Below are 15,647 nucleotides of genomic sequence, written 5' to 3' on the forward strand. Positions count from 1 at the left end.
TCTCTTCCACAAGCTTGCTGAGTGTTTTTTTTTTTTTTCATTTAATGATTCATTTTAATACTGAAGTTATGCAATGTCACCATGCATTTAGCTTCCGAATCTCAAACAGAGATAGGAGTTCACTCCAAGGTATGAATGTCCTGGAAGAACCTCCCATATATTGTTGTGCATTAGCTTCTGCATCATCACGCTCATCTGGGGATCAATTCAAATACTATTTTCCATGCAGAGATGCCTGTATGATCTTAACCAGCTTATGCATCTCACCTGACAGAACACATTGACATATATATATATAAATGGACAATGGATCCTTACCGGGACTGAGAAGTTTACATGTGCCTGATGTTTACGCTACCAGAGGTGCCACAGAAAGGAACTGCACATAATGTGGCTGAGAGTTCCAAGCTGTGAGTGTATAGGAGTAAGGCCTTAGTGAGCTTTGTACCACTGGACCGGAAAACAACGGAAGCTCCCAGAGAACTCCCAGTCAAGCATTGCATGATTATGGCACAGTTCTCTCACTTCGACCAGTCATGCATTCTAACCACTGTGTTAACTACATCAATGTTCATTTCTTTTTCTGGCCAGATTTGAATAAATGAAATTAATATTCTTATAAAATATAGAGCTTTATTTTTTTTAATCAGTTTGCAACATCAAAGAGAGGGGAGAAATGTACACGGTCAAGTCATTACAATAACATCAACTGTGTAGTACATCCAACTCTGTAGATTTGATTTTAATTTCCCATAAAAACTTACTAAACCCCAAGAATAAAAAATAAAAATTTAACAGACAAACAGGACAAAATGAGACAAACCACACCAATGTGTTTTTTTCCTTTACAAAAACAGTACATCTTTCTCGCATATTCCTCTTACAGCCATCTGTTGTGACCTTCCGGGGATGAGGAAGAGTTAGGCTTGAGGAAGATCCATACAATCACCTCTTCAGGGTTACACTTTTAGCTTTGAGAACACGGAGTCCCTGGTTGCTTTCCCCTGTGGTACAAGTCACTGGTCACCACCACAAATGAAAGAAAGACAGAAAAGAGGTTCCACAGACGTAATCTACGGCAATATTTCTTAAACATATTTACAGTTACTGTACATCTCATGCAGAGTGAAAGCCAGCTTCCTATGGTTTCGTTCTGGGTTTAACTAATGAACGGGAATCAGAAACTGAGCTTTCTGGTTTCCCCACACCATGTCCTTGATGAGTTTCTAAAGTTGTAAAAAGTGCTTCAACTGCCATATTAATGCCATAAACTCCCAATTAGTGAGCATGCTATTGTGCTGTATTAAGTAGATACTTGGAAGAATGCCCACTCCTTGATATTTTGGACTAAAACTTGGGTCAGATCATCCAATGCAGATCATTCTCAGCAAGGGGGTTGGTGATGGTCTATCAGGAGCTATATCAATATTAATATTTACACACAGTAATCAACAAACATTGCATTGCAATAAAACTCTGGATCAGGCAAGGTAAACAAACGCTGAGAAAAAGAAGCGACGCAGAGAGAGTGGGAGACCTACACAAGAACACTAACGAATGGATACCTTGTGTTATGAAAAGAGAGAAAAAATAAAACAGATATGTAGCAAGTTTGTGGTGAGAGAAGCCTTTAGAGTTACCAAAACGGTTTGGTTTGTGGTGGCAGGCGACAGGAGATTTGCCTTACACTGCCTTATTCTTGCCTGTAGGGGGAGCTCCTCCTCTCCACACGTCCAGTGAAATGCCTCCTGGTCTCTCTGAGAACCTGAACAGCTGTGCAAAGAAGGGGAGCCATGGATGTCTCTCTCGCTCTCTTTCTCACTCTCTTGTCTGCAGTGCACTCCACAGTGACCCTTGACCTTTCTGCAGTCCCTTTCAAAATGGCTCCGCCGGTTCACATTTTCACATGAGTCTCTTTTTTGCAGTCCGCTGTATAGGTACAGAAATGTGATGGAGCTGTTTCTATCCCTCAGAGAGAGGACACTCATTGTACAATAACACCATCTGATATAGAATTACTACATTAATAATAAATATAAGAATAATAATAACAATGATAAACAAAAAAAATATTTGCACAAAAGGACCTATACACAAAAAAAAAGAAAATTATGTACCCAGTCTGAGCACAAATAAAATCCACAGAACCTTGACTATTTACAAGCTACAATAAATACCACGTGTGCCTGTTCAACCCCAACTCCTCTCTCTGGCTTTACTCCATGCATGAATCCTCAGAGGCCTTTTCCTGGCACCATAGTCAGAGAAGGGAGACAGTGTGTATGAGTGTTTACGTGTTTATGTGTGTGAGTCTGTGTGTATGTGTGTGTGTGTGTGTGTGTGTGTGTGTAGGAGAGAGAGACAGAGAAGACATGGGGCTGTTGTGGTGTGACTGTGTGTGGCTGTATGTTCATGTACGCACTGGAGTGTCCCTTTCGGCCCTCATGTCTCGGTGACGCTGCTCTTGCCCTCGTGGTGGCGCCGGTTGCGGGGCTTACGCTGCTCCCTCAGCTCTTTCAGATCCTTGCGCTTGATGACACCGCCGCCGCCTCCACCTCCGCCACCGACCCCGCCCTGGGGCCCGCCGACCAGTGGGATCGGCTCGCCGTGCTGCCAGTAGTCCTGGCAGTACTGGTTGATGAGGCTCATCTCGGGCTGGCTCAGCAGGGTCAGCAGGTCCTTGTACTGCTCGGCTGTGGGGGTCCAGGCGCTGGAGGAGGGTGGGTGGGTAAGCACGGGGGCCTGGGGGCCGGAGGCGGTGGCGGCGCCCTGTGGCTGCTGGTGGGTCTCTGCCAGGGCGGCGTTGGCCGTGCGCGAGGACAGCACCAGCAGCTGCAGCTTGACCAGCGTGTGCTTGAAGTTGTTCTCGGTGGAGGTGCACTGGTAGACGCCGCTGTCGGACATCTGCAGCGAGCGCAGCAGCAGGCCCTGCTCCGTCCGCACCACGCGCCCGTCACAGCGCAGCTGAGTGACACACACATAACAACTAGTGAATATGCAGAAGAGCCATCTAACGCACTCAAATAATTACATACAATAACATGCTAGAGGCAGAAGGCTCATTCATGTTATCTGTAGTAGTCAGTGATAAGGACCCTTTGCTAAGCCCCACCCAGAGTCCTCCATTTCAGCTCCACTTAGAAAAAGCTAATTCGGCACATTTCACATAAAACAGAACAGACATAATATGTGAAAGGGGCCATGGAGGAGAACGGCCTACCTCTTTCTTCCTGTCGCTGTTCTCCTTCTGGAGATGCCATTTGATTGACACATGAGGGGACCTGGCCTGGCACTCGAGGAAGGCGGTGCTTCCCTCCACTCCGTACTGCACCATCTCCAGGGTGTTCTTATTAGCTGTGATTAGTTCAAACATGACATCATATCCTCTCCTCCAGAGAGAGATCCCTTCTGAATGTTTATATGCTCTTTCTAGTCTAGACGGCATACATGTAGAATTTCTTCAGCTGTAGTTAAACGATCAAATGGAAATACATTAGGACGAAAAAGGGGAAGAGTGAGTTTATCTCACCGTTGGAGTTGTAGCCTCTACACTGTCTGATGGGGTTGCCGTACTTTACATCCTGCCGACGGCTGCGCCTGGAGGGGTCAGATCCACATTCCCAAACCCACAGAATCATTACAATATGATCCACACAAACTGACGTAGACAGAAACTTACATTTTACAGACACACAGTGTGGAATAGTATATGGTAAGATTTAAAAAAAAAATGATTGAGAAATATGTCGAAGAGCAATTTAAGTATACAAATGTTCGTATACACACAGACATGCGTGTGCACACAGACATGCGTGTGCACACAGACATGCACACGCACACACACACACACCACACACCCACACACCCTACCTCTTCTGCGAGGCGGAGTAGCGGGAGCAGGATTTGCCGTCCCAGGCGCAGTAAGGGTCTCTGGCCAGGCAGCAGTCGGCACAGACCTCGCCGTACACATCGCAGCGGTGCAGCACCAGATGGGTGACGCCCACCGCCGAGCCCACATACAGCTGTTGCTGTAGGGAGACAAAGACACCGGGGGGTCAGGAGATCTACTCATCCCCTCTCATCCACTGTAATGTGCTGCCCACACAACAGCATGTTAGCTGGCCAAGAATCGCTGCTCTAGTAAATATATGCTGAATGCATTTGGCATTTTTTCCTTATAAAGTCAAGATGTATGTAATGCTATGAAACCATAGATATTACTATGGCACCTGATTTAAGTATGCATGCGAATAGTTTCAAATACATACCCTTTTGGGAGAAATCTTCATGCTGGTTATTGCAGTTGGAACCTGAAAGTTAAAATAAAAACATGTTTTATTGTATAGAAGACAATTGTAAAAAGATAGAAGGTGGGATGGGGATAGAACGAATTGAGGGAAAATAGCAAAAATGGAGGACTCACTCTGAAGACCTCCACCTCCTCAAGCACTAATTCCTCTGTCTGTAGGTCATCTCTGGGAAGAACAATCACCTTCTGAATGGTTCCTCTGTCTGTGGACGGAGAGAAGGAGAGAAGGAGAGAGAGAGGGAGAAAGGGAGAGACAGAGAAGGAGAGAGCAGGGAGTGTTTGAAGTTAAATATGATGAAAGCTGAAAGCCAGTGTCTTATACAACACATTTTCCCTGACCTTAATGAAACTAAACAGACCCTCCCCATTGATAATCATCTCAGAGCTGACACATGCTTCCAGGTAGACAAACAGTCTAACAGTCGGTCCAAGAACTTTCAAATTCTCCCTGAAGACATTACACCTCGTGTCATCTTACATCACTTACTCAACTGAAAATACACTCTCACAAAAAATAAACAGTTAGAAGAGGGCTGAGATCAGATACCATCCAGACATTCAACTTAGGAACCCTAAAAGGCTTCTCAGTATCTAAACACAGTAGGCTCCCTACTTCACTCGAGAAAAGTACTTAAAACAGATACAATACAGTAATACAGATACTCTTCTTCAAATACACACAGACTAATACCTTGCTCAGAATTAGAGCCAGGGTCTGACCACCCCCCACACCCCACTTACCCGTCCCCAGGAACAGCACTTCGTAGTTTCCGTCCGCGGCGGCCACCTGATCCACTGTGATGGTGGTGAACTCGTAGTCCACGTTTGTCCTGACCACTAGGGGGCGCTTGTGCACTGGGTACACAACGTTGTACATGGTGGGGTGGTTGCGCATGAAGTTAATGACCTCGTCTGGGTAGTCTTTGGTGGACTGAAGGTTGGGGGTGAAAGTCCCTCCTGGGCACTGGAATTTTAAAAGAGGATATCCGTTTATTAAACATGGGTAATTTTCTCTGTATACTCAGAAAGGTCTTACTGTGTAGAAACAGCTTTTTATTATAACAAGACTCAGGATTGTGAGTATCAGCATAATGAATAGTTGCATATAGAATGTGTGTGTGTGTGTGTGTGTGTGTGTGTGTGTGTGTGTGTGTGTGTGAAATTCTACTCACTGTCCCTGGTCGAGGATATGGTATTTTTCCTGTGTAGGCGACCCACTGGTAGTTTGGTCCCTCTTTGTGAGCAAAGGGTCCATTGAACACCATGCGCACATCCGCCATGGAGTACACACACACAGCGGAGCCCTTGAACACAGACCTACACACGGGCAAAAACACACACACAGGTTCTTAGATTCTCTTGAGCACACACACACACACACACACACACACACACACACACACACACACACAGACACCTACAGACACACACACACACACACACACACACACAGGTATTATTTTTAACTAGATGAGTGTGCATGAACTTTTCCCCCTGTTCCCTACCTAAAAAGGACCCTTTTTGAATCATTTCCACAAAATTCAGATTCAATTTATCAGGGCTGCTGACTGATATGTCTACTCGAACCACATGGGACCACTAACCTCTCCGCTCAACAGGAAAAAGCTCTTTCTATGTAAGCATTTGGCCGTGCTGGGACGTATAAAAGTAGAGATGATATTATAATTCAAGCCGAAAAAAAGACACAAAGTCTTTACTCTTGGACGAGCGGACTGACTGAATATGAATAGGAGAGAGTGGAGCACCCCCCCCCCCCCCCCCCCCCGATGTAGAAGGCACCTCCAGGCATTTCAGGAAGAAAAAAAACCTGAGTAGTGTGGGACTGTAAAAGCTTCTGCACAGTCATTTAAGAAATGGCCCTCAAGAAAGACAAAACCACTGAAGGACAAAGAGCAAACTATGCTTCAACCAGCCGACCAGCCAAGAATAGGCAGACTGTTAATACATTACTTATGGAACTGGCTGAGAATCTTTTTTTTCTTAGCTCGTAGGTGAATGGGGTCTTAACTGGCTAATAAAAAGAGCCTTAATTTTTGTAAACCTGCTACTGCTGCAAAAGCACTTAACAAGGGTGCAACATCAGTATTTATGATTGGAGCCGGGCAGACCCTAGTGACCCCCTGACCGATCCCAGGATGTAATTAGCTCTGTAATGACCAGCCTCAGCTTTAGTGAATCCAGACCCTGGTGTATAAACCTAATATGGTGGGCCAGGTGCCAGGTTTCTTTCGCCTGGGAGTCTAGAGGAACTGTAGATTCAGGGAGTGACGGTCTACATGCTCAGGCAGACTACCTCAGCCTCCATACCTGACTGGATACCAGTGGAGGTGTGATTTGAGATGCACATAAAAGATCATTCATCACGCTGACTCACCCAGAGACAGAGAAGACTCCGTAGATGACGGGGTTCTTGGTGTCCTGTGTCTTCTGGATAAACACGTCCCCTGTCCGACGGAGAAACAAAAGCACTGGTTAGACTCAAAAACGGAAAAACTTCTCAGACAGCATAAACAGTGTGACACATACTAAAATAAAATGTTAAATGCAGCAAACTCGACGGTTTTCTTGTATATCACTTTGGATTAAAGCGCCTGATGAATGGTCTTTATCACATGACATCACATTGCAGAATAGCAGGGCTTGTTCACAATAAGCAACAGTCGTGCAGGGGCATGGACACTGTCTTTCACACACTGTGTCAGGCAGGCCGGAGTGCCTCTCTGGCGCAAGATAAGTTATCCCACAGCAAGACGTCAGAGTGCCAGATACACTGTTTCCGAGACACCTCAGCGCTGACGGTGACACACAGAAAGGAACAGCCTCTCAGTGCCCAAGGCCACATGCCCAAACCTTATCCTCCAGTTCAACTCCCACAGGCTCTCTCCTTCTCTCTCTCTTTTTCCTTCTCTTCTTCTCTCCCTTTCTATTGGCCGTGGCCTCTTCCTGCGCCTGGTCCATCTTGATGTAGAGCTGGAAGAGTTTGTTTGACATTCACGAGGGGCGCAATCACAGTACTCCCTTACAAAAAAACCTTTGAAATGTTTGAATTTATCGGCGGGGCAGGAGAGTGACAGGTGGGAGCTGCAAACAAGAAGAGGAATTAGGATTTGGCACGAGGTGGAGATATCCATAACCCATCTGAAGCCAGACTACGGCAATTTCTGGCGCTGGAGCTGGGGTAAAGGGGGGTGGGGGGGGGGGACAGGAGAAGGAGATGGCGGATTAAAAAATAAATACTTCAGCCCAGGGGGTAAAGTTGGCCTGGTTCGGTCTGTTGATTCATTCAGGGGCCAGCGGGCACCTCTTTTTTGGTTCATTTACTTGTAGTATTAGTTATAGCCTGGCAGTGTGTGCACCCTTATAAGAGCACAAAGGCATTTGTTGCCTGCCTCATAAAAAAACAATGGTGAAAGGGTACACTGGATACAGCCTTGTTACTTTCGAATCCCAATCTGGAGAACATCTGTTAAATAAAGTCCAAGATCAAGACCGGACGTGATTTATCAGACATGTCTAAACTGTACACAAGAATCACAGCAAAGAGTTCCAACGTTTATTAGCAAAGACAGGGTGTATAGTTTATGTCTCGGTGAAAAATACGTTGTGATTTCTTCATGACCTGCAACCATATCGTGTAAATAATGTGGAGCACTGACATGTTCTCCGTGATCAGAACTTTTCAACACTCTGACTTGTTTCTTTGAGACCATATGGGAGGGAGGGAGGGAGAAAGAGAGAGAGCGAGAGAGAGAGAGAGAGAGAGAGAGAGAGAGGGAGAGAAGAGAGTAATAGAGAGAGACCACACAAGCCCCTATGCCCAGAGGTGCAGAGGAGTCAGAGGCAGCCTGTCTGCTGACACTGCTAATCGCTGACTTAGCGAGCGAACGAGCAAATGTTTGTGAGAGAGAGAGAGAGGGGGACAAAGAGATAGTGCAAACACTAGAAGAAGAGACAAAGCCCAGCAGAGCGGCCTCCTTCAATCTTCCATGAGGAATGCGACAACATCTCAGAAAACAACAAGACGGGAACTGTCAGCAAAAAAAAATAAAACAGAGATGGAAAACAATGAGTCATACAAAGAAAGAAAGCATGACCATCAAAGGAGACCAACAAAGGGGGAATGTTTCAGAGAGAAGTGGAGAGAGAAACAGAGAGACATGGGAGGGAGACGGAGGTAGAGAGCAAGAGAGCCAGAGAGAGAGAAAGACAGAGAGAAAGACAGAGTGAGAGAGACAGAGAAGGACATAGGCAGAGAGAACAGAACACGATGAAGACAGCGGAGATGACCTCATACTATTGGTCATGGGTAAGTGGACATGCAGAGGCCAACCCTATAGAGCGGAGGGGGGATTTCCCAGCAGCCTCATCTGCTGACGCCGCCACGACAAAAGCAAACTCGAATGACAACAAAGTCACCCGCAGACCTCACGGGAGGTCCCAGGAAAAACACGAGGTCAACAGCCACACTCCTGTGTTGTCAGTTGTCAATGCAGAAAGACAACAAGAATCAGCAATAGCAGCCCCAGGCTTCACCACAGAATAAAAGTCTCCCACTACTCCACACTGCACTGTTGTGAAAAACTATGAAATGAACCCTGACACTGCCATTTAACCGCAGTTTGGCCTCGACATGCCAAAAGCAATAACACTGTTCCATCGCCACATACATCTTAATTTCTGCAGCCAAAATGAAGACGCACGTGGAGCTGTGGAACTGGGTTCTCACGAGCAAAGGTAAAAGGTCCAGTGTTTAGCAGACGCTTTCATCCAAAGCGACTTACATAAGCATCCTGCAGTGGTCAAGAATCGAACCTGTATTGACCACAGTGCATTAGCTCTTCCTAAAGTCTCTGGTGGTCTAGCATGTGTGTGCAGAGACCACTAACAAAGCTGTCCACAATATGTGCCTAGCATCCCCCTCACCTTACACGCTCCAAAAACACTTTCAACATTTACATTTGAAATAGTTTCAAACCCTGCAACAGTTGTCAGTGATAAGTATATGACAGCAGGTTAACAGGTAGTACCGAGTGGAGTGCTGTATGTTGAGCAATGGGCACAAACCAATATCATCCTATTCCTTTACAGGATATTCATAGGATTTGCTGAGCTTGCATGAGTTATGATCAGCGCACTGCCTTAAACTACAAAGCAAGCATAGACTCTGAAGCAGCTTGGGGAGATCCAGTCTGGCTTGGCACTGGCACGGACACTCTCTGTCTCTCGCAGGGACCCAGCGCTAGTGCTGGGAGGATCCTCTCTGGAAGAAGATTAGACCGACTTAATCATTTTCCTGGGCAGAGTCGGGAGTAATAAATAATAGAGGAGGTCAACAGGTCAACGTGCGGGGATCGGGACGCTCGGCAATTTCCATCCTGATGAATCGCTTCGACATGGCAGTTGACATGAAAGTACAGCTCTAATGTGGAAACTGCTGATGGGCCATGCAGGCACTGGAGCCTTTTCCGGAGCCCAGATGTGGAACAGGGGGGAATATAGTGGCTAAATCATCTGCCATGAGGGGCTATTAGCGAATGATCACGACTGCTTCTTTTTTGCCATTAAGGAGATCCTGTTTCCCCAGATGAGCACCCGCTGATGAGAACCCCACCGGCCCCTGCGCCGCCAACATATGGAGTCCATCCACGGGCCGTCTCGCCTCGCACACAATGCCTTCACCATTTGTATGTCAGCTGAGAGTTTTTTTCCTGTTATTTTTTTTTATGGACACATATGGACTTTTCAGTCTCCATCTGTAAGGATCTCCGGAGCTTCAGAGGTTATGAAACACCTCCTGCCTCCAGTGCTTTCGAGCCTCGACTCTTGCAGACATCATAAAAATGGCAGAGAAGGTCTCCCATAGGCATTATATCAAGTGCGGACAGTGTCTCTTTCATCTCGGGTAATAATTGCAGAAACTGAGTGGAAGTTCTCTTGAGGGGGAAGGATTCTGGCCGAGGACACTGTTACACGTCAGACAACCCCAAGGCGATATCTTTTTCGTATAAATCTGTCATCGGGCCCACTGATCTCACCTGAGTGATTTGTGTGTTGCGGATCTCTGAATGAACCTGCCAACATGGGGAAAAAAAGAGGACACGATTGAAGCAAAATGCCTGACGGACTCACTCAGCTCGTCGAAGTGGGTCTCGACCCCGTCGACTCCCGGGACCGAGCAGATGAGCCGCGCCTTGAGGAACGTGCTCCACTTGTTCACCAGGCAACAGTGGCCACCGTCGTCATTCTGCAACAGGGAGGAAAAACAGAGTTAGAGTGAGAGAATGAGAGAGAGAGAGACTGAGAAAGAGACTCAACAAGACAGTCAGAGACAGACAGGAGTCAAAGAAAGAGGCACAGGGGAGAGAGAGAGAGAATAAGGGGGAAAAAAATGACAAATAAAAGATTTGACTAGCTAAAACCATATAAAAGTTAGAATGATAACTACAGATTGCTTAGAGCATGATTGAAATCCTCGATAAATATAATTGCCTCATACACGAAAGGAGTGATTTCCCACAATGAATCACCCCCGGCAAATCTTGGAGTTACAGCTAGATTTGCTGAAACGTGCTTGGCGAAAGCCAGGATAACGAGGCGCAGAATGTGTGCAATAAGCAGATGAGGCCCAGTTCCATGCCCATCAGCCTACATGTGAAAGTGAGGTGACTTCTGTCTAAAATAGTGTTGCCTATATTATTCCTTCCCTGTCTATGAGGCGTGATATCTCAATGGGGTTACGGGTAAACAGCAGCTCCGGAGAGCTACATGTCCCCATCTACTCTGGAGCCTTGCCAACTGCTGTAACGGAGATGGCAAGTTATGGCTGGTAGGGAATAATGAACAGTTATAAAAAAAAAACATGATTAAGAACGATCTTCCTCACCAGTGGAAAGATATACAGTGTGCCAACATGTATGAGAATATGTGCCAGAACCTAGACACTGTAGGGACGAAGTGAAGAGGTTGTGTGCACTAGACTTCTCCTTTGTGTCTTTGTGTGTGTGTGTGTGTGTGTGTGTGTGTGTGTGTGTGTGTGTGTGTGTGTGTGTGTGTGTGTAAAAGAGAGGGAGATAGACACTAGTTGTATTATGTATATAAACCCTTTGTTTAAAAGTTTAGCATTGGCGAATAATTGCCATACTAATAAAGCTCACTTAATTGAATTAAAAGAGAGAGAGAGAGAGAGAGAGAGAGAGAGAGACAGAGAGAGAGAGAGAGAGAGAGAGAGAGAGAGAGAGAGAACAGACCCGAGAGTAATTCTGACTGCATGTGTGGTTGTGAACCCTCACCAGGCAAATCCTGCCTATCCTGGACTGAGTGACAGGGCTCTGGCCCATGTCAGTGGCTTTCTCCCGGAAAAAGAAGTAGAGCTTGTCATCGTTCTTCTCAGCACTGTCAGGGATCAGTTGGGCATGGATGAACGTGGGATCTAGGATACATATGAAGAAAGTAAGAACGAAAGAAGGTAGGAAAGAAGGAAAGAAAGATAGAACAGACAACTTGTAAAAACATGTAGATTCTACCATGCTGTATTTTGCATTGTTTAAAGTGCTGCTACTAGCAGAATGGTTTGGGCCCAGAACACATCTCTGATATGTTTTAGGGGTATAAGCCGAATCGGGCTCTTAGATCCATGGGCTTAGGTTACCTAGTAGAGCCCATTGTCCAAACCAAACATGGTAAGGCAGGATTTAGCAACAGGATCAAACTGCAACAGATCTGTATAATGATATATTTAAACAAATATTTATATCCTTTATTGATTTGGACTCTTAAGCACTTTGTCTTTATTTTTTATTTGGATGTCCCTTTTACTTTTTTGAAAAGCACATTGAATTGCCTCTGTGAATGAAATATACTATATAAATAAACTTGCCGTGCCTATAGTTTGATGAGAATCTTTATTTTTTTAAACAAGTGAATTAAATAAGCAGTTAAAGCGTATAGAGGGAGACAGGTGACTATCACTATTAGATTTCTATATAACACTGACCGTGGGACCAGGGGCTGATCCTGGGTCAGATAAGCGAGTCACACAGACAGAATGCTCACTGAATGTGTCAGATCTTTAAATCACCATCGAGGAAAGCCTTGTGACCAAAAGTGGAAACACAGACATGGTGTGTTTGTGTGTGACAACCATCACAGGATCAACAGCAGTATAAACCACTGGAGCAATGCACACACAAAAACGCCTGAATGCACCACTGCAACCGGGAACCAACACACACACACACACACACACACACACAAACACACACACACACACACACACTACACACACACACACACACACACACACACACACACACACACACACACACACACACACACACACACACACACACACACACACACACACACACACACACACACACAACACACACACACACACACACACACACACACACACACACACACACACACACACACACACACACACACAAACACACACACACACACACACACACTACACACACCACACACACACACACACACACACACACACACACACACACACACACACACACACACACACACACACACACACACCGTACCGTGCAGCCAGCGGGAGTTGTACTGGTCAGTGCGCATAGTGGTGTGTTTGCCCATTGTGCGGAAGATGGCTGAGTCTGTGCCCATGAAGTCAATGTAGAGGCCTGTGTAGAGCTGCCCATCTGCCAAACAGAGAGTGAGAGAATTCAAGGAGAGCCAAGAGAGAGAGAGAAGAAAGAAAAACATCTTATTTTTATCTAAATTAAACAAGATTGCTGATACAGGTCCCTGCAGTAGAAGTATATAGTACATGAATACAGGTCTGGTGACATTGGTTGTCCAATGTAGGTTGGACATGCTGATGTGATGGGCTGAGTACTCACTGATAAGGGAGGAGACACTATTGAGTTTAGGGTCATAGGGACATTTCCCTTTCCCAGATTCCACCTTGCTAGGCTCCAAACGGAAAATGTATTCCTGGAAGATGCAACACACACACACAGACGCACACACACACACACACACACACACACACACACACACACACACATACACATCCACACACACACACACAGTTAACGATTTGGCATTGCTCAGCATTAGCAAAGCAATATTGATTTGGCTAATCTCTTTGGAGCTTTAGATAAGTAATACTGCTATAAGGGTTTCCATCCTCGAAGAGAGAGACAAGACACACATCTGATACATATCTGGAGTATACAGAGATATTCTGTCTGGATAAAAACACTGGGTACCATTCCTTCCTCAAGGTCAAAACTCTAACAAAGGCATCTGGTTCTCAAGCGATTTGCAGGAATACTGGAACATCTATTGTAGCTAGATCTTGAGGTCTTGAGGACAATACACCTACGTATGTAAGACATATCTTTCAGTCTTCAAAATGAAGGGAAATTAGTTTTTATCCATTTCATGAAACTACACACATCTCACACGTTCCCTCAACATTAGTTGTGTTAACTTCCACTGAAATAGTTTGTCATCGCTTGCTCTCTTGAGATGCTGTGGATGCAGCAGCCAATGCCAGTGTCACCCGGAGAACTAAAGACTGCGACGACAACAACAAAGAAGAGCTTCCATGCTGTTAGCCATTAGCAGGCAGCATGTTTCATACTAATCAGCGTTCACAAAGCTAGGCTGTTACGCACTCCAAACAGTTCACACAGGGAGAAAGCACTGAACACCTCTGTCAACACAGGGCTGATAGCACAGAGGGATGATGGTGAATTTGTTGCTGGACACGTCTCAACTATGTGGTACAAAACACAATCAGACCCAAGGGTCCTGAGCATGTTGTTCTGAAGGAGTATGCCAATTTGTGTGTGTGTGTCTCCATGTGCAATTGTGTGTACATATGAGAGAGAAATAGAGAGATAGAGAGCGAGTGAGTGTGTGCACATATGGGCGTAAATACAGTTTCTCAAAGCTGATGACAGCCCAGCACTTCTTTTCCTCCGTCCTCAGCCAAAGAGTAACTCAGCTGCAACAAATATATAATCACACATGCGCATACAGACCAACCGCAATCGAGCTAGCTCACGGCCAGATTAAACAAAAGGGCCACAATTCAAAACACCCATCTGCCAGCAGAAAGAACTAGAAAATGCATTTCCTGAAGGAAATACCAGTGCATGAAATGCAAAAGTTAGGAAAGGAAGAAGAAAAGAAAGAAGGTAAGAAGGAAATAAGAAAGGAAAGAAGAGTGGAAGAAGGAAAGAAGAAAGGAAAGAAGAGTGAAGAAAGGAGAGAAGAGAGGATGAAGGAAAGAAGAGTGAAAGAAGGAAAGAAGAAAAGAAAGAAGAGTGAAGAAAGGAAAGAAGAGTGGAAGAAGAAAAGAAAGAAGAGTGAAGAAAGGAAAGAAGAGTGAAAGAAGGAAAGAATAAAGGAAAGAAGAGTGAAGAAAGGAGAGAAGAGAGGATGAAGGAAAGAAGAGTGAAAGAAGGAAAGAAGAAAAGAAAGAAGAGTGAAGAAAGGAAAGAAGAGTGGAGAAAGGAAAGAAGAGTGGAAGAAGAAAAGAAAGAAGAGTGAAGAAAGGAAAGAAGAGTGAAAGAAGGAAATAGTAGTTGAAGAAGGAAAGAAGAAAGGAAAGAAGAGTGAAAGAAGGAAAGAAGAAAGGAGAGTGAAGAAAGGAAAGAAAAGTGAAAGAAGGAAAGAAGAGTGGAAGAAGGAAAGAAGAAAGGAAAGAAGAGTGGAAGAAGGAAAGAAGAGTGGAAGAGAAAAAGAGTGAAAATATTGAAAAAAGGAGATAAAAATGGAGTGAAGAAGAGAGATTTAGTGTGAGAGAAAGTAGACTGAGAGGGATAGAGAGAAAGATGGAGAGATGGAGAGAAAAAAAAGTAGAGAATGGAAGGTGTCTTAATGTTCCTAGTTACAGTTAAATTGAGATGGACAGAGAAGAGGTTCCTTTGATTTGGCGCAGCTGTCAGTGAAGCACAGGTGCAAGCCAGTTTAAAGACCCTATTATGATGTCATAATGGCCCAATGTAAGTCAATGGGAAACATTTTAGATTCGTTTTTATTTCATATCTTAAAAAGTATAAAGTTTAGAAAAGTGAAAAATACATAGCATAAGTGTCCTTTACAAGACCTACGCGACAAAGTTTGAATGAAGTTTCTACGTTAAGCGGTTCGGGCTGAATTAATCTCAGAAAAAGGTAACAAGAACTAGAAAATGCATTTCCTGAAGGAAATACCAGTGCATGAAATGCAAAGGTTAAGAAAGGAAGAAGAAAAGAAAGAAGAGTGAAAGAAGGAAAGAAGAAAGGAAAGAAGAGTGGAAGAAGGAAAGACAAAAGGAAAGAAG

General features: G+C 44.9%; 1 protein-coding gene across 3 annotated transcripts in view; it reads right to left on the reverse strand.

Annotated features, from left to right (window-relative positions):
- Nucleotides 1-641: 641 nt before the first annotated feature.
- The window catches only part of sema3fa (sema domain, immunoglobulin domain (Ig), short basic domain, secreted, (semaphorin) 3Fa), a 51,631-nt gene continuing 36,625 nt past the window's right edge, over nt 642-15,647 (reverse strand). For all 3 annotated transcript variants that reach the window (XM_080846388.1, XM_080846387.1, XM_080846386.1), the window contains 13 exons: nt 13,210-13,303; nt 12,889-13,008; nt 11,620-11,759; nt 10,460-10,574; nt 6,705-6,774; nt 5,482-5,626; nt 5,051-5,273; nt 4,424-4,512; nt 4,269-4,310; nt 3,871-4,028; nt 3,530-3,597; nt 3,221-3,354; nt 642-2,964 (listed from right to left, as the gene is read on the reverse strand). In XM_080846388.1, the coding sequence (XP_080702514.1) occupies nt 2,443-2,964; nt 3,221-3,354; nt 3,530-3,597; nt 3,871-4,028; nt 4,269-4,310; nt 4,424-4,512; nt 5,051-5,273; nt 5,482-5,626; nt 6,705-6,774; nt 10,460-10,574; nt 11,620-11,759; nt 12,889-13,008; nt 13,210-13,303 (1,920 nt within the window). In that variant the 3' untranslated portion in view covers nt 642-2,442. The remainder of the gene's footprint in view (nt 2,965-3,220; nt 3,355-3,529; nt 3,598-3,870; nt 4,029-4,268; nt 4,311-4,423; nt 4,513-5,050; nt 5,274-5,481; nt 5,627-6,704; nt 6,775-10,459; nt 10,575-11,619; nt 11,760-12,888; nt 13,009-13,209; nt 13,304-15,647) is intronic.

Source organism: Sprattus sprattus, assembly GCF_963457725.1.
Source record: "Sprattus sprattus genome assembly, chromosome: 10".
Lineage (NCBI taxonomy): Eukaryota > Metazoa > Chordata > Actinopteri > Clupeiformes > Clupeidae > Sprattus > Sprattus sprattus.